Source organism: Pituophis catenifer, unplaced genomic scaffold (genome assembly GCF_029215685.1).
Source record: "Pituophis catenifer annectens isolate HBS135680 unplaced genomic scaffold, rPitCat1.0.hap2 SCAF_16, whole genome shotgun sequence".
Classification (NCBI taxonomy): Eukaryota; Metazoa; Chordata; class Lepidosauria; order Squamata; family Colubridae; genus Pituophis; species Pituophis catenifer.
In genome coordinates, this window is record NW_027256896.1 from 12,296,447 (window position 1) to 12,315,936 (window position 19,490).

Here is a 19,490-nt window from a genome sequence, read left to right on the forward strand (position 1 = left end):
TTTATTTAAAGACTGCCATGTTTTCTGTAGAATTGCAACCTGTATGGAAGTATTTTAGGCCCTCCCATTTTGTTGCATTGTTCATTTGGCAATATAATGAAGCAAAGCCCCACCCTGTGCTTCTGACACAGTAAATGGGTTTAACTTTTTAAATCAGTCTTTCCCTAATCCAGATGTTCAGGCTGGAGGGTTTCTGGGAACTGCAGCCCCAATAACATCTGGAAGGTAACAAGGATGCCAGGAATCCTGCTTGCAGAATCTTCCTCCTGTAGTTGGCTCCAAGGGAAATGAATCATATACATGCTAATCTTGATTTATTGCCGATTAAATATCCCGATTGATGTATCCGGATTATCCAGCCAGTTTTGCAAAATCCAGAAAAAGAGGAACAGGAAAAAAAAAAGGACCGCCCCTTCTCTCACCGGCCCCGCCCCATATGCTAATCAGCGCTGAATCACGCTCATCAGGAAAAAAAAAATTCAGCCCTAGATCCGACGAGCCTTGAAGGGGCGAAACCACCGACGTCGCAGCGAAGGGGTGCCTAAGAAGGTCAAGTACCATTGATTTCATCATTCGGCCGACAGCCCAATAAAACCCTTTTTTTTCTTTTATAGAATATAATATAAATGTAGAAAAACCGCCACCCGAACTTTCAGAGCCGCTGTCCCCGTTTCCCAAAGACGTCTTCTTCATTCCCCCCTCCCCTCACTTTGGTATATTCCATATTTAAAAAAAAAACAAAAAGCAGCAACCAGCCGAGAAGCGGAAGAGAAGGAAAAAAAAGCAGTATAAGAAGAAGGAGGAGGTAGAGGAGGAGGAGGGGCGGAGCCAGCGGCGAGCCACGTGACGCAGGGCTCCTCCGCCATTTTGTTCTGCGGCGGCTGAGTATTTAGAGGCAGCCGCGGCGGGCGCAGCGGAGAATCGTCCGCGCAAAGACCGCCGTCGTGTTGATACCCGCCGCCCAGGCCCGCTGACGCTGCCCCGCCATCTTTGCCTCGTTCTCCCGGGCGGCGAAACCAGGGCGAGAAGAGAAGCCGAAGGAGAAGAAGCCGACGCAGCGACACCTCCCCTCCCTCACTCGCTCCCCTCACGGGTTCCCTGACGGCGGCGCCGCCTCAGCAGCAGCAGCAACCACCGTCGTCCTCTTCCTCGCCCCTCACCCGGCACCACCATGGTCGCTGCTCCGGCCGGACCCGAGTATTCCCCCTTCTTCGCCGTCATGGGCGCCTCGGCCGCCATGATCTTCAGCGGTGAGGCGTCCAACCCCCCCCCGGGAGGGGGGACCACCGGTTGGGGTGAGGGGGGGGCTGTTGCCATGGGGGTCATGGCGCCCTTCCATCTCCAGGCCCTTTTGCCCTCACACGACCCGCCGGGCTCTATAAGGGTTAGTGGTGATGGAGGGGGGGGGCGCTTCCATCTCTTTGAATTGGGGAGGGTCGCGGGCGGGGGGACGGAGATATCGCTCTTTTTAAAGGGGAAAAAAACCGGGGGGAAAAGCGACAGGAGACGGCTGGGTTGTAAGAGAAGCCCCCCCCCCTTTTTTTCCCTTTCAGAGGGTGAGTGGGTGGCAGGCTGGGGATGATGGGAGCTGGAGTACCGGCGGCCCCGATCTCCCTCGCCCCCCCCCCCGGGCAAGGCTGGTTTGATTTTTTTAAAAAGAATCCTTGCTTCCCTCTTTCTTCCCCTCCCCTCCCCCCCCAAAAAAAGAAGAAGAAGAGTCGTTTTGTGCCATTGTCGGGGAAATGCCACCCCCGCCGTTCCAGGTTGGCGCAGTGGGGAAGGGCAGAAGTGGCTTTTTTGGCGATGTCGTCTTTTATCTCTCTGCCTCTGCTGCTTGGGAAGCCCCACCCTGCTTGGAAGGATCCAGTAGATCCCTCGCCCACCCCCACCCTGGCTTTGGAAGCCCCCACCCTTTCCTGCAGGGGATCCTTTCCCCCACACACACACACACACCCCAGGGGAATTTGGGTGTCTTGGGGCTTTTGGAGGCTGGATGCCCTTTAACGTTTGATCTCTCTCTTTTTTTAAGAAGCTTTCCCCCCTCCCTCCAGTGCCACCGTGTGACATCTGCCTGCTTTTTTTCCTCCAGTGTAAAAAAAAAAAGAGGAAGGGATCTTGTCTTTTGCTCCAGCTTCTCTCTCTGTCTCTCTTCCTTTCCACCACCCCCCCCCAAAAAAAAAAAAGATTTAAGCAGCTGGCTGGCCTCACAGTTGGCTGCAGAGATGTTTCTGCTCAGGTGAAGGGTGGAACCCCAGTCTGGCTGGAGCCAAACCAGCCTTGCCTGCTGCTTCTGTTGCACACCAACCTTCCTTCCTTCTGGGAGGGAGGGGGGAGGGAGGGAAGAGGTATTTTGAGGAAGGGGTCCTTTGATCTTTCTGGTCTGGTTGGTTCATCTGGGGAATTTGACTGGGAAAGGGGGAGATGGAAGAAAAGGAGATAGGCTGCTTTGGGAAAAGGCGATGGGAGGGGGGTTGATAGGGGTGATGTCATAGCACCAGCTGATGAAGGAACCCTGACCGGCCATGTGACTGGGGGGGGAAAGAAGTGAGGTTTAGAAACCTCTGCTGCTTCCCCACATCCGTGAATTCAGCAAAGCTTGCAATGCACCCTTGACCTCTCTCAAGCATTACTGTCCCGTGCAGCTCGCCTGGCTTTCTGGGTTCTTAAGGACACGGAGGTTTCAATGGGGCCGAGAAAACAGGTTTCCAAATTGAGGAGGGAAGCTGCAAAGAGGAGGGTTTTTCCTGGCAGTATCTCCTTCATTCATTGTGAGCTTATCTGCTGGAGGCTGGCTTCTCAGAACAGAGATAGCCCAAAGTAGGCCGCCAGGCTTGTGAGAGCTATCTCACTCTGCAAGAATTGCCTGTGAAGTTTGCAGATATTGGAAGAATACTACTATGAAATTCAGTCTTGATTTTTGTGGCTGCTTGATGAAATAAGAGTCCTAAATGGCTGATAAAATGAAACTAGTGGCCTTACTGTTGCAGCCTCGATTCTATCTTATGCTCACTTCGCTGTACAGAACGGGGGCTCATCCAGAATAAGACATGGAGCCACTTCTTTGACCCATATCCTTTTAGGATGATGGGAATATTGCAACTATTGGCGCACAACCTGTAAATTTCCTTGAAGCCTGACTAAAATAAACCTTTCTGGTCTTGTCATCCTCCAGATGGGTTTGGGATAACATTACAATCGTATGCTGTGTTATAACACTGGGATTAGTGGACACGGTTTTAAATTATTGCTTCAAATAAAGAAACCTCCCAGTCTTCACCTATCCTGCTGAGCCAGTTTAACCTTGGGCTTTATTAAACTAGAATTGGCTGGGTTGATACATGGTACCATGCTAAGCTCAAACCACATTATGCCAGTTTTGTCAGTATTGTTAATACACAATTCAAACAGCTCCCTTAAAACAAATAGTTATATTTACAAACATGGCAGTCGTCTGAAATATATTTGCCCAGAGATTTAATTGAACTTTCATTTTCATTCTGAGGTACTATACAAATTGTGCCTGACTTGTCATTTTGCTTTTTTTGGTTACATTTTAGATAAAATTCAATTGATAACTTTTCTGAAGAATGTTTCCCTGCAAAGCTTAACATGCATTCGGATCATCCTTGAATATCATTTTTTTAAATTTCTCTTTCCTCTGTAGGGGTGTTGTGAGGATAAATTAGTTGTGAGTGGCTAGACTGAGGCATCCTGACTGAGGCATTGTGACTGGATGGAAATGAAAACTTGAGCTGCCCTCATTGAAACCATGTGGTCTTTTGTGTTTGCCACTGCTGTTCCAACCAGTTTAATTGATTTCCTTGTAATAATTGAAAAAAGAAGTGAGCAAGGGTGAAAAAAGAGCAAGCTTTAAGCTTCCAGGTCTATTTATGCCATGCGACTTCCTTAAGCCCTTTTTCATGTGACTTAATAGTTAACGGAAATAATTTGCAAAGCAGTAAAACATCAGGTTGACTTTTGCAGTTTATGGATTATCATTAATGAGTTGATAGCAGCAGCTTGCATCCTTGATCTGAAACCATTGGCCCTGCCCCAAGGGGACAGACAGGCTATTCACACTGATGCCATCTCTAAAGACTAGAACATCTGTCTACTACTCAGGCTCTGGTGCTGCCCCTCCATCCTCAGAAAATCCCCAGTGCAGAAATACTGAATACTTTTTAAATTTTTTTACTGTAGCGGAAGTGGACTCTATCTAAGGAGATAGTTATATGCATACGACGCGATGCACAATGGAGTATAGTTAGTCCATGACTTGCGACCACAATTGAGCAAAAAATTTCTGTTAAGCAGGTTGGTTGTTGAGTGAATTTTGCCCTTTTTTACAACCTTTCCTGTCACACGTGTTAAGCAAATCACTGCAGTTAAGTTAGCAACACGGTTGTTAAGTGAATCTGACTCCTCCCCATTGAATTTTCTTGTTAGGAGGTTGCAAAAGGTGATCACATGACCCTGGGACACTGCAGCTGGCATAAATATGAGCCAGTTAAGCATCCACGTTTTGATCTGCAACGATTGTAAGTGTGAAAAATGGTCATAAGTCACTTCAGTGCCATTGTAACTTTGAACAGTCACTAAACGAACTGTTGTAAGTCAAGGCAAGGACTATCTGCTGTCCGTTGTATCTACTACTGCAAGCTTTTTCTGATTGTGTTGGGCAACTCTTAGTATTTCCAAGTACTGGATGCTCATCTTCCTAATCACTTCACACTAACAGGCCAGAAGTTAATTTGCCTGTGGCAGGCATCCCAGTAGGAGAATTTTGAGATGTGAATAAGGTGGGTAGGAATGGCATTGAGTTCTGCCTTGGAGAGCCATAAGGAAGAGAAAAGGCAGTTGTCTATTATAGGCCTTAATGACTCATTGGAGCCTAGTTTGCTGCTAGCAGATCCAAGCCTTGTTCTGTGCAAGCAGGCTGATTGCAGAAGTCGTGTTGTATAAACACCCTCATCTTGGTCCTATACACACTAATTTCTGATGATAGTAAACATCTCATAGAAACTATTCTAGTCACCGCTGGCTAATCTTGTGAGGGCTCACTGCTTCACTAATGACCTTCAGGCGATCAACAGTCGAGATTGATCTCTAGCCTCAAGGGATAATGTGATATTTCCCCCCTTTCATTAGATTATAGCAAGGATGATCAAAGGCCATGGAATGACTTAATTTTTCCTTGCAACACGGCTAACTAAAATGCTTCTCATCGCAGAAGGAAATGGTGACAAATTTCCAAAGAGTAAAATGTCCATAAAATGTCCATTACGTTCCACTACATGTGGTTCTTGAAATGGCATGACGATTGAAGTTACATATCATACTGAGTCGGGGTCTCCAAACTTGGCAACTTTTAAGATTTTGGAAGTCCACAAATCTTAAAAATTGCCAAGTTTGAACACCCCTCTGCAAAGCCGAACATGACGCATTTGGCTTCACCTTCGTTGCACGAACCCAAGCATTTTGGTTGACAGACCGTGATTTATGACAGGACAGTGTGTAGAATAAAACATTGGCAGAGTGCGGGAACTGAGAGTCACAGATTTGGTGGGTCCATCTCATATGAACAAGAGCACTTTTGAAATTGGTCCTTTAGTTTTAATTGCAATTTGCTTATTTTAGGGCAGGTATTAGAATTATCATCTCTGTTGCAAAATAGTGACTGTCATCAGTTTTAGCAGTTGCGATTAAAGTGACTTTCTGTACAGAAAGGCAGTTTGGCAAGTACATGTGCCTGGGATAATTCATATAACCTGGAATTGTCTTTAGCTATCGTGGTGGCTTGTCTTTCTGCTTTAGAATGTTGGATATTGGGAAATTAGGCTCATCCTAGGCTCCTGATCTGCAAAATTTTGTGATTATTAGTGCCATTTCTGAACATGAACTGCCAATGCAAAAATACTGTTTTCCGTTTTGGATTATTATGTCAGTTTATCAGTAGATTGACTAGATCTATATACTGCATTAGGCCATCATGTGGTCCACTTCATGGAGATTCAAGGCATGTATCTAACCAGGGAAATATTACTTTTAAAAAATGCATGAATTCAGCTATCTTATGATTCAAGCCACAAACCTTGTTTAAAAGAATTATACCTTAAGGGAATGTATGGAAACCCCCCCCCCCCCGCAAACTATCTTCCTGAGTTGCAGAACTGTCTGATTTAACTGTAGACTGTTAACATTTCTTCAGAATGATGTCTTAGAAACAGGTAGCTATGGGCAGATGGTTGCTGAAACCAGCTGGATAATATGTAGCTTATTCGTGCCAAATTGTTCTCTTAAGAATCTTTAGGAATCTGATGGCTGAGCAATTCAATAAAACCTAGTAGAACTTATTCTATTAAATATCTAGTCAAATAAATTCCTTTATTCTGACATGATTATCATTTGGTTCAAAGTACCATTTTTGGAAAAATAGCTGCCAAGAACAACAGCATGGCTGCCCTTTGCTTTTAGAACTAAGATGCATTTATTAAGCAGCAGTCTTGCGATCCCAAAAAGAATTCTAAATAGTTTTAAATTGCATATGTGGCGAAAAAGAATATTTAATATAGTGCTACTAGAAGCAAAAAAAAAATTCCTGGAAATATGGGTTGGGTGTAAAGCCTTCTCCCCCAATGCTAGCCTGCAATTCTAGTTAGCATTGTGGATAGTCTGGATGGGGTACAATCATAAAGTGCAGGAATTCTGTATTTGAACAGATAGACAGTCTCTGTAGTTTGAATTGCCTTTTCTCAGATGCCCAATCCTATGAAGGAAACCTTGCCTCAAAGGGGGGGGGGGGAAGATTCAATCAAGATTTCCTTTCAGACTGATATTTAGGAATAACGGTCAAGAAACGTGTTTAAACAAGCATGGCTTAACATGCTATATGAAGCCAATCACTGGCTATAAATAGTCACTGCTCTTCCGTTTGAGCATTCCCACGGAGTTCGGAGGCAGAGTTGTGTTAATACGTTGAAACAGAGATTCCACTGAATCTTTTGACTTCTTAGAAGTATTTATATACTGTATTTAACTTTTTACTATATCAGATTGATTAGTCCTGGAGGCATTTTTTAAAAAATAGGATGGTACTTGGTTAAAAAACTGCTTCCTAAGGGATCAAAGACACTAATAAACACCAACAGGTAGTAACTTAATGGTACCGTTTGTTGATACCCTGTGTATCATAGTAGCTTGCCTATTGGACAACCGACGTGAATGTGATTAAGCTAAAGATGGAGAATATGGGCCCATAAACACAGTTATTTTGAGGTTAGGCCCATCTCTCTGTGTGAACTCTGACCAAAGAGTTAAGCTTGCTTATATTTGAATCTGAGAATTATAAAGCCGGATAACCAATTTATTTTTTGGCCACTGACTTTCGGTAGAGGTGGCATTACAGTTCCGTTGTCTATATTTTTCCAATGAGTGTCCCTCAAACCTGATGGGAAATATTGTGGCAGCTTCTGAGCAAGAACATGCTGACTAAACTACTGGATCATGGAAGAGGATAAAACGCTTGATTCATTTCTGAAATAAGCCGTATTGTCTTAATTTTCAGTGCTCATAAGCAGAGTCACCATAATGGCTGAAACTCTTCTGTACATCTTTCATGCTTGTCAGCCATTCTAACGAAACTAGAATTGTTCCAAGAACGCACAGCATGGTACTGTATTCTTTTTTTAAAAAAAAAAATTGTGCAAAGACTCAACTGCTGAAAAGTGTCCTTTTAAAATCTTCATTACTACAACAAGGTTTTGTTGTTTTCCTGCTTTATATTTCCTGTTGATGTTTTTCTATTTTTCTTTCACACCAGAGTAAAAAAAATATATGAACAGCTTAAGCAGCAGTTTTTGAATAAGCATTTTATTCCCCTTCTTTCCAATTCCTGCTCACACCAATTTAGAGAGAGGAACATTTGAAATCTGCCATAGCTGGTAGACTGGCATATAGACAGACCACAGTTCATTTAATCCGCAATTATAGGTGCTGCCTAAAGTAGCACTTCCCAGATTAATACGCAAATTAAAATAGTACTCTGTCAGACTGCATGGCAACATTTGGCAAAATGTTTCAAAGGGAGACACAAGTATAAAAATCGATACTTTATGTAATGTCCCTCTTTAGAATTTGAACAGAAAGAATAAATGCAGCTAGGATGGGACATGTGCTGTCCTTTCCTGCGGGATTGAAGAATCAGGTGTGTGCTTAAGGTATCCATTCTTAAAACTACCTGTGGCTTTCTGATTCACAGTCTGTGTGACCACTGGGGAACAAATTGCTTTTTGCATGCCACCTTGTGCCATTGAACAAGAACAGGCTCAGCCATGACAGGTTTCTTATGAAAGTACCAGTAAATAGGTTATCTTTTGAACAGGGCGGATTTGATTTAAATCAACTCCGTATATGTAGAATGTTAGGTGGGTTTGTAGGTGGTGGGTCTTTGTATTGTATTGTATTGTCTTTATATCTGTGTTTATATTTTAATAATAAAAAAAATATTTAAAAAAAATTAAATCAACTCGATTTAAATTATAATTTTTAAAGAGCAACTGTTCTGCAGTGGCTCATCTTCTGATTTGCTGCTGACTCAACAACAGTCCCAATATTACAGAATATACAGCCTCGTGCTACATAACTAAGCTCCATTTCATGCTGAATAAACTAAATTATGAATGTGTCTTAAATAGAAAACTTTTTAGATAGATTTTTTTACTCCAAAAGCATTTTATTAAAATAAATTTGATAAAAAAATTAAAAAAATATCCAATTTAAATTAAAAAAAATCCGTTTTTTTTAAATCATTGATTTTTATCCACCCTGCCTTTGATACTGTCTCCCTATAATGTTATGGATGGAGTCTTGTTGAAGGCCCTCTCTCGCTCCTGCTCAACCAGAGGATACTAATTTCTTCAGGTAGCCTGTGAGAACTTCACAAGTAGCACTTGATCTCTGCTGGAGTATCACTTGTGAAATATACTCTCCAGTGACTTGACACAAAGATTTGAGATCGCCTTGCACTTTTGTGTGAAATTGTGGTCCCTCGGTCAGATCGTAACTTTCTGGAGCTTGGCAAAATAGTTTTCTTTCATGATTCGAAAGCATTGTATGTTACGAGTCTCAATCAACCTACAAAACTAATTTTCTCTCTACCAATTCAACAAACAGGAACTCTTTTTTCCCCCTTCCCTATATATTAATTTACTGTATGCTTTATTTAGCAGCCCACAAAGCTTAACCAGTGCTGCTTTACATCTAAAATTGGGAAGTGGAAATTAAGTTGTGCTCTTAAGTTTCCTATATTTGTCAAGCGAATGCTTGAAGTGCAGCTGAAATCTTTGACATATCTTTCTACTAGTCACTGCAATTGGCCTCTATTGAGGGTAGTCAACAAACAGTTTTTCTATAATTTAAGAAATGAATATAAAACTACTCCTTTTCTATCTGACAGCTGAATACAGGGTCCATCTATCATAGCAGATGATCCTAATCATTCAGACGAATGGCTGTCAATATGACTGAGATTTAAATGTCACTAGTTGATAGACCTATTCGTACTTCCTCATGCTTAAAGAGGGCTTGGCCATTGTGTTACAGCAATGCAAATTTGTGATATGGAATAACATTCACAGGCTGAAAAAGCCAAATCTTACCAGGCATACTAAAAACTTTTGAGGAGACCTTAAAAGTGGCTCTCTGGACCTCTGCCACCTTTTTAAATAAATAAATAAGTAAATCACCTTTTTGTGTTGATCCCACTAATCAAGCAAATCTCATTGGCTAAATAAACAATGACTGTTTCACAAAATACAATGCATCAAAGGGGAAAATAGTTTTTTAAGAATGTTGTCAAATTTTGATAAGATCTAGAATTGGGTTATGTGAATTTTTCACTACAGTTATGCAAGAATTTCCAAGCTTCATTGGGACTTAAATGGAATGCTCATATGTGCTATATATCAAATGTCTTGGACTTCACTTCTTTTTGTTACAAGTTGATATCCAGAGATGAGTTTTTAGTTTTGAATTAGTTGCAAGTAGTTACTTGTTTAATATATTTTGATCTCTTATAAACTGGGTATAATGATCATCAGTGAGGTTAGATCTCAATTCCCCAGGATGATACCCCTCAATTTTTTTTTCCTACAGTGCCTATTGAAAAAGAAGGGAATGTAAAGTGGCAGTGCCAACCCTCTAGTGCCATTTTTATTTGGATGCTATGTGTGCCCACAGTCATTCATAGGAAGTGAAAACTGATCCCTGCCACCCTTTAAAGTATTTTATGGTGCTTGTGAAAGATGGATACAGGAGATTTTCTTGGAAGTCTCCTTTGGATTAAAGTGATCAATTTTTAGTCCCTTGATCCATAACTATTCACTTGGCATTTATCTAGACAAGGCATCAACAGATGGATACCCCCATGATAATTCCTCAGAAAGGAACAATTAAAATTATTTGTGTGTACTTGGCTTTCTATAAAACAAATACAGATTCATTTAAGCTGGAAATGTAATTCTTGCTTTCAGTTCAGAATCGAAAAGGCTATGGTTTGAGTTCCATGTGATGCTCAGAAACAAGGAGACAGACTCAACTGTCCATTATCTCTTCTAGACATGGACCTGGTTGTAGGAATTACATATATGATTTATCTGAGCAGCTACATAGCCAAGAAAGAACTGGTTTAGCAAGTGTTGGTCACCTGGTTTTGCTAGGCAAACAGGTACAAACTCTTAGCTAGGTTATTGCGAATCATCGGGTGATAGGGCCTAAGATGGCCTGCAGGCTTCGAAAATGATCAATTCCGTATTTAGAACTGTGCCTAGCAAGTATGTGTGCATTGCTTACCTACTTTTTTAGTATGTGAAAGCAGAAATGAAACATCACCCTGACCAGTGAGCCAGTCTGCAAACGCAGACTCTCAAAAATAGGCCCACACAGTCATTTCTGATTATGTTTCCAGAACAGTTGCGTTAGACGCAATTTTGCTTAAAATTTTGCCTTTTCTGATGGGACTTTGATTTTTACAAAGAGTAAAAGCTGGAAGGTGTAAACCTACTGGTGGCTAAAGTCAAGGACTAGAGATAAAAGCTGAACAACAGACAAGCTAATGGCCTTATAACTTTGCTACAGAGAACTTTCCGCTATGAGGACTTTGGTCTGTTCTGGGACTGTTTACGCAGCAGAGCAGAAGATAACAGACAGTGTTCAGCAATGAATTTCTAGAAAAGCATGAATAGAATCCCGTGCCTTTAGCAATTTGTTTATGTCTCTGCTTTCAGTCCGGTATCTATAGCACACAGCCTCACCTGCGGAGAATCCACAATATAGTTAGGGTATTAAGAGAGTGAACAGAGAGTCAAGGAACCCAGACAAGACCTTTTGCCCAGGTTTCTTCTCTCCTCCCCTCCCCCCCAAAAAGGATGGAGAACAATAGCTTATGCCTGATTTAGGAGGGTGGCCATTGTACAGTCCCCTGATCCTAGGTTTTTGCACATTGTGGTCCTGGCATGCTTACAAGCAAAATGCCCTCATGGCCACTCTCAGCAAGGATTTAGCTCATTTCTATTATTGTCTTTAGTGAAGAATTTAACTGCAAGGAAGGGATGGAGGAAACAAAGGTACACACAACATCTGGCAAACCTCAAAGTGCCCTGCTAAGTATCTTGTGTGAGTTATTTTTCTCCCAGGAGCAAATATTTGTCATAATAGTATCTGCTCTCAAATTTTGAGGGAAAGCCGGGGATTCTTATTAATTTTGATCGTTGCTAAACCAACCAGGGCCGCAGCAGGAAGATGGCTTTCTGCTGTCCCAATTCTACCTCTTCTGCCTTTCTTGTTTGTGATCGCCCAATTCCAGCCTCCAAAATCAAAACTGGTATTTTGAGAGCCACAGTGAAGGATGGTATTAGATCACACACTTTCTTTAAATGAGCCATGGTGGCGCAGGTGGTTAGAACGCAATATTGCAGGCTAACTGCCCACTGTCAGCAGTTCAATTCTGACTGGCCTGTGGTAGTCTCATTCTTCCATCTTTTTGAGGTCAGTAAAACGAGGATCCAGGTTGGGGGCAATATGTTGACTCTAAACCGCTTAGAGAGGGCTGTAAAGCACTATGAAGCAGTATATAAGTCTAACTGCTATTGCTAAATGAGGTTGGGACAAATAAGTCCATCTTGGCTTGTGCTTGGGTAGACTGACTCATTGAAGGTGGAGAAAACAAGCTCAGTGGGTTGAGTTGCTTATGTAAGCAAGCAATTTTTTTCACCTTTCCCATGTGCAGAAATTGCTTTCCATTTTTTTGTGTATTGAAAAAGGGAAAGTTCTATCTAATAACACATTTCAAAATTATGCTGCTTCTCAGTGAAGGAAGCAAGGGGAGGATCATTTTTGCAGCCCCGACCAGGATTTCTAAAAAGTATAGTAATATGGTATCTTGCTTTTGGAAATGGGAAAATTGGGGTCTAAGTGATGTGTAAAATATATATGTAATATCAAAGAAATTCTAACATTCCCCTCCCAGAGTGACAAAATCCTTCCCACCTTGCTCATGGCAAACTCTTAACCTTTGTAAAACAAAAGGAACAAAAGTTGCATCCATACCACTATTAAACAGTAAAGGAATATTTATTGTTACCTAGAAGGTGATAATATATGCAGTCCTTAGGTTCAACTTCTAGCTGCCCAGAGTCATTGATTGAGATGGATGGTTATAAAAGATGAATGGAATGAATGAATGAATGAATGAATGAATGAATGAATGAATGAATGAATGAAATTTCAAACAGAGATGTGTATGCATAAAGACCTGGCATGGTTTAAAAAAAGGGACACTTAGAGAGGCTCTTACCCGAGCAGATGCCTTAGTGATTAGAGGCTTAGCCTGTACATTGCATGACAAAAGTTGGGCCTTTGGTAAGACTCAACCTCTGCCTTTTCTCTCTTGCAGCTTTGGGCGCCGCCTACGGCACAGCGAAGAGCGGCACAGGCATAGCTGCCATGTCGGTCATGAGGCCAGAGCTGATCATGAAGTCCATCATCCCTGTGGTCATGGCGGGTATCATAGCAATCTATGGCTTGGTAGTGGCGGTCCTGATTTCCAGCTCTGTCGCACATGACATGTCGCTATTCAAGTAAGTGTCTTGGCGAAGGCAGAACTGCAGAGGTCCCTTGCGGGGTTAAAGATCTGACTCTCGATGGAAAGCATCCAACTGAATTACATTCTCTGCTCTATGAGAAGGGAAATGCTGACCAGAAGTTAGCACACCGGAAAGGAACAGAGTGCAGAATCAACATTCCTCAGGCCTTTGAATTCTTTGCCAGTAAGAGGAGCAGCTCTTAGGGGAAATGAATGCTGTACACCAATGTTTCTCAACCATGGCAACTTTGAGTCATGTGGACTTCCATTCCCAGAATTACCCCAGCCAGCTTTGCTTTTGCCGGCTGGGGAATTCTGGGAATTGAAGTCCACGTGACTTAAAAGTTGCCAAGGTTGAGAAACACTGCAGTACACAAAATTGATTTATTTATTATTTATATTAGCACTATTTATTTTAGAACTTGATGTTCATAAAGAATTTTTTTAATGGAACTTAATATCTGGAAAGATTATTGTTGTTTTTTTTTAATGGAGCATAAATAGGCAGAGCTTAGGATCATTGTCAATGCTCCAGTGTTTGATAAAAAGATTTTATGATTTCAGTTGTATCCCTGTAGAATAGAGGAGAAAGATAAGTTGCCCTTAAAAGATTCTGGTGCTTTCTCCAGAGTTTCTAAAAATGGTAATCAAATGTTCCATGTGATGAAAAAGAAAGAGTATTCTCTGTATGCAAATTAAACTTGTAATTGTCCTAGCCCTGCCAACTGCCTGGAGTGGACATTTTGCACATTGTTCAAAAGGCCATAATGAGCCAACCATCCAGGAAAAAAAAAAGTCTGCATCCTTTTTGTAGTGCACTAGGCATACCTGCCTTGCCTAAACCCACCTTTGGAATCCTACAGCCCAGGTGGTATCTTGCCATAAGTGGCTCAGTTCTAGGCAAGAAACCCAAGTTCTGTGATAGAAAAACCTATGGATCTCCAGATCATACTAAAAGGCAACTTGGCATAGCTCCAGCCATCGTGCCCCATAATGGGATTTCATCTGGAAACTCGTAGATTCCCAGTGCCATAACTTCAGATAGTCCTCAACTTGTGACCATTTGTTTAGCCACTGTTCCAAGGCAGAAAAAAAAGTGGCCTATAATTGTTCCTCGCACGTATGACGGCTGCATTCTCCTCACAGGCATGTGATCAGCATTTGGGTGCTTGGCAACCAGCATGTATTTATGATGGTTGCAATGTCCCGGGGTCACGTGGTCCCCTTTTGTGACTTTCCCAAGCAGCTTCCGATCAGCATAAATCAGTGGGAAAAACCAGGTTCGCTTAACGACTTCAGTGATTCAGTGGTAAAATCAGGTGCAATTCGCTTAGCAGCCTTGCTTAGCAACTGAAATTCTCTAGTACCGATTGTGGTTATAAGTCAAGGACTACCAGTACAGCATTGGGTGCTGTGTTCCTAAAATAGTGCAACATGACAAACAAAGGGCCCATCCCACTAGAAAGACCCTTCATCACCTTTTTGGGGTATCAAAACTTGAATTTATTTCCAGAACTGACTCTTAACTTCAGTCTGACTCTCTTGTCTTTCCTCATTTCTTTCATTCATTCATGAAGCAAAATCCTTTAAACAAAATAACTGATATCTAATGCAACTCTTTGAATTATTCAGAGATGCTTAATTGAAACACGTTGGTAAACTAATCCTCCTGCTGCTACATTAGACATGCCCAGAAGTTTCCAGGTGTGCTTAAAATGGGCTGAAACACAATCAGCTTTAAATTTTCATGAGGGGCTGTAGTTGACAAGGGGAACCCACTCATGTCTGTCCATTCAGGAATAACTGTATTGCTTACTGTAGCTTTCAGTCATAGAAAAACGAAGATTAATTAGAAAGGTTGAAAAAAGAACATGGGTGCAAGACTGGATGGTTGGTAGCATCATTAGAGGAAAGCTAAGAATAGCTTGCCAACAACTTGAAGGAACAAAATGTTTTATTTCTGACAAATGAAACTTGGCCAATGGTATAAAACCATTGTTGAATATGAGATATCAGTAGCACTTAGACTTACATACTGCTTCACAGTACTTTACAGCCCTCTCTAAGCAGTTTACAGAGTCAGCATATTGGTCCCAGCAATCTGGGTCCTCATTTTACCGACCTTGGATGGATGGAAGGCAGAGTCAACCTTGAGCCAGTGAAAATCGAACTGCTGGCAGTTGGCAGAGTTAGCCTGCAATACTGCATTCTAACCACTGTGTCACCACAGCTCCATATGTCACTGTCATTCCTGCTGCCTCAGGAAGAGTCCACCAGAGGTCCACACAATATTTATTTGTTTCACAGTTTTTCAACCACCCACCTCCCTTAGATGCAAAACCATCATGTGGCTAAGTTAGTTCATGACTCTCTTTGTAAGCCTAAAGTTGGCTTCTTTGAACAAACAGTTGCTACGCACTGTAGGAACTCAGTATTTGTCTGCAGAGGTTCAGGTACAGTTGCATCTGTTGTACCAGAAGCAGATCCAAAGTAGCAATGCACTGGCAACTAGTTTGCTGAGGAACTACCAAGTAAATACAGCGATGTAAGTCAGCAGAGAGTCCTAACATGTATGAGATGTGCCCTGCTGTGGCAATCTCCGAAATGTGATTTGCTTTGTCGTTTGCACTTTTAAGGGGTTTTGAATATTCTGTCAATCGTCGGCTTGCCATGTAATTCATCATAATTGGGAGCGCTGCATCAACATATATTTAGTACCCTGGGTTCTGCTGAGCACAGTTAACGTAGATGTGAGATGCTCTTAATTACCAGCACTTTTATTGTCAAAGGAGAGTAAACATGAGCCCATTCTGCAGGTGTTCTGACCTTGGCTTCCTTAGAAAGTATACAGCACAATCTTAGTCCCAGGAAATCTCTTTAATTCATACGGTTGTGAATTATTGTCATTCCCAGTCTGAAAGGATTCTCAAACAGTCTTTCATGGGAGTGTTTACAAACACCCACCTTATCTCCCTTGGAATGCTGCCAGAGAACTAATTGCCACACACAGGGCAAGGCCAAACTTAGCACAGAGTCAAACAGAACTTTTCCAAAGCTTTTACCGACCAGATGAACTAATTGCTTCCTGCAAAAGCTCATGTCCTGTTCGCTTCTCTTTTATGTCTTATGGGAGGGCCAATCATCTTCAAGCTTTACTCCCAAGTCGACCCTGTTTTCTTAATTGTTTCTGTCTTCTGGCAGTTCTGCGTATGCGCACACTGGAAACAGGCTGGTGCTGCTGTTCTGCCTCGCTTTGCTGCCTCGTCAGACTCCGGAGGCAGCAAAGAACAACCAGATGGCCTTGGCCCCGTCTCTGCCTCCGACTCAGAGCCCTCATTCGAGCCTTCCTCAAACTCCAGGACTGGCCCCCGTTCCTCCCCAACCTCCTCACTGTCTGAATCTGCTGCCAGCTCTGCTGGCTGCCGGCGGGCCACAACAGCAGGGAGGTTTTAGGCTGGCCTTGGTGAAAGCAGCCCAGCTTTTAGAAAAAGGCGTTCCGAGCTGGGTCCTCTTTTCAATCAGATCTTCTGTGGCTGGAGGCTGCTCTCCCAAGGTCTTGTTGGGGGAGAGCCCCAGGGCTGGAGGAGAAGTTGACTTCCAGAGAGGAAGTCAGTGTCTTCCTCTTCTCCTCCAGAAACCAGTCAGTCTTCCCTGATTGAAGTGGGTTGTTTGCCACGTGCCCTTCAGCTTGTCTTCCTTCCCTTCCAGGAGCTTCCTGCAGCTGGGTGCTGGACTGAGTGTAGGCCTCAGCGGTTTGGCCGCCGGCTTTGCCATTGGCATCGTGGGTGACGCAGGTGTCCGGGGGACAGCGCAGCAGCCGAGGTTATTTGTGGGCATGATCCTGATCTTGATCTTCGCCGAAGTCTTGGGGCTGTACGGCCTCATCGTTGGCCTCATCCTTTCCACAAAAGGGTAACGGCCCGCAGAGCGCGATGGAAAGCAAAACAAACTTAAAAAGTTCCAGAATTTGAAAAAAAAAAAAAAATGGTCTCTCCACAATGTGTACAGTTGTCATCATCAGTTTTGGTAGTTGATCTCTTGTAAATTTTGCGCAATGTATGTGACTTGTCTGTCCTTTGTGTACTTCGATATGAAAAAGCAGTGAGGGCCTGCCACAAGCCTTTTCCCGCGAGGCTTGGTGGGGGGGAAGCTCCTTTGCTGTTTTCCATCCATTTTTGCCATTAGAGTCCTTTATGTATAAATATAAACTAGAAGATGGTAACTTTCCCCCTTCTCTCTCCATTGGATGTTTTATTTATAAGACTTGACATGTTCATACATAATGGAACAAGAGTTTTCAATTTTCCATGCTCTCTCTCTACATACACACACACACACACACACACATAAAATATATATATATATATATTAATCTCATGCATAGATAGATTACTACACTGTGGGGTTAACTGTAAGTGCAGAGAAATCCTTGGATGTAATTTGATTCTCAATGATTGCTGTCGTGTCCTGGTATCGGAGTGTGAGACCGTTTGTGTTTATACAGATAACAGCAAAAACGTCCGAGACACTCCTGTGTTCCCAAGTAGTAAAAACTGTATGCTCTGGCATCCAAAAGTTGTGCAGCCAATGTTGGATTTTGCAGTAATACGTTTCCAGGTAATAAAAAAAAAATTCCTCCACTGTATCATGGTCGCACGGTATGTCTTGTGAGTTGCCTTGAGAGGCAGGGGTCTCCAAACACCGGGTACCATCCAACACAGCCTTCCACCACCACCAACCCACCACCACCACCTGAGTTTAGGAATACCTGGACTTTACTAACAAATGCCCAGCTTTTAATGAAACTGGTCAGTCAGAACTGGGGGAAATTGGTTAATTTTAGCCTTGAATATATTGGGGCATTAACAGATCATGTGAATTTGGCCCTTTCGGTTAATTTGGAGTTGGTGGTATTGAACAAACCCAACAATTGGGAGTAAATCCTTAGAATGGCTAAAATAGGTTCTGAAAATCAAACTAGGAAATAAAAAGCTGATGAAGCCAAGCGTCCAGCCCCTCTTAATACTTTTAATATGGGCTCCTTGGTGCTAAGGCTAGTGGTATTCTTACAGACATTTTATTACCCAACTAGGTAACATCATCAGTGCTAGAAGGGGAGTGGGGTTTTGTTCTATGTCTAAACACCTGGTCAGTGTCAGTACAAATAGCGTGAGCCAATTACATATAAAGGGTTGGCTCTCAACCCCATCAAATCTAATTTGGAAAACTACTGAAACACAAATACGTGGCTCTCTTGCCAGGCACACTCTTAGTTCAGTGTTAAGAACAGCGTGGACCGTGCTTTTTTTTTTCTCTTTTTGCCCACCGCAACAAAAATAATTGTTTTCTGTACACTTGTGTAGGAATTTGTTCGGTGAGATAGAAAAAGGTGGAGATCCTTTAGGAGGATTATACTTCCAGGAAAAATTTAGCATTTCATAAGGCTATACAAGCCAGTTTTGGGATAGTGATGAAGGTGCCAGGCTAGAAACCAGGAGACAAGTGAATTCTAGTCTCACCTTAGGCATGAAAACCAGCCGGGTGCCCTCGGGCCAGTGCCTCTTCTCAGCCCAGCTCGCCTGACAGGGCTGTTGTGGGGGGAAACAGGAGGAGGAAAATGTGTCCGGTTTGTTCGCCGCCTTGAGTTATTTGTAAAAATAGATACAAATAAATAAATAAATAAAAATCATGCACCAAAATAACAGGAAGAGTGATGCTCAAGGCAGGAGCTGTAATGCTCAGGTGAGGCCTGACGTCTCCTGTGAGAATCCTATGCAGTTCCCTCTTGTCCCCAGACAGGCCAGCCACGCAGCCCACAAAGGAAGAATCGGATCCCTGCATTATCTATATTTGTGGTATTCCTGGATTTTCAGGTCACGGACAACCCAGTGACTCATTCATGGTTTTCCCTCAGCTTTGCAAGTTTCAGGGATGGAAATAGATTTGAGCACCATCTTCGACTGGCCAAAGAAAACACTTTTTGGGGGGGAGGGGGGCTGCAGCTCGTTATTTATTCCTTCATCCCATTTCTGTCCTGCCCATCTCACCTCGGTGATTCTTTGTCTCTTTTTTTTTTTTTTTTTTCATTAAAAAAAAAAAGGCTTGGGGCAGAGAGATCTGCAGGAGGGGGGGCGGCGGCTTTGAACGGATCTTCCACTTTTCATTTTACACCAGAATATGTCTTGCTGCAGAGTGAGTCAGCCCTGCAGAGAAGAAGGGGAGGGAAGGAGAAAGGGGAATGAAGCAACAGCAGCAAGAGAGAAGAAATAAAAATCATAGACGAGGCCACCTCAGTGCTTGGGAAGGAAACTTAACCCAGTCTTTTCTCTTAGATAGCAACTCGCCTCGTCTT

General features: G+C 42.7%; 1 protein-coding gene across 1 annotated transcript; it reads left to right on the forward strand.

Moving 5' to 3' along the window:
• Nucleotides 1-844: 844 nt before the first annotated feature.
• ATP6V0C (ATPase H+ transporting V0 subunit c) lies at nucleotides 845-17,783 on the forward strand. Its single transcript, XM_070955072.1, has 3 exons — nucleotides 845-1,250; nucleotides 12,950-13,133; nucleotides 16,847-17,783. Exons 1-3 carry the CDS (start codon nucleotides 1,172-1,174, stop codon nucleotides 17,052-17,054), a joined length of 471 nt encoding a protein of 156 aa, XP_070811173.1. The 5' UTR covers nucleotides 845-1,171; the 3' UTR covers nucleotides 17,055-17,783.
• Nucleotides 17,784-19,490: the final 1,707 nt, after the last annotated feature.

Coding starts and splice junctions, on each gene's coding strand:
- ATP6V0C (XM_070955072.1), top strand. CDS start 1,172: ATGGTCGCTGCTCCGGCCGGACCCGAGTATTCCCCCTTCTTCGCCGTC. Junction 1,251..12,949: donor GGCCGCCATGATCTTCAGCG/GTGAGGCGTCCA, acceptor TCTCTCTTGCAG/CTTTGGGCGCCGCCTACGGC. Junction 13,134..16,846: donor CATGACATGTCGCTATTCAA/GTAAGTGTCTTG, acceptor CTTCCCTTCCAG/GAGCTTCCTGCAGCTGGGTG.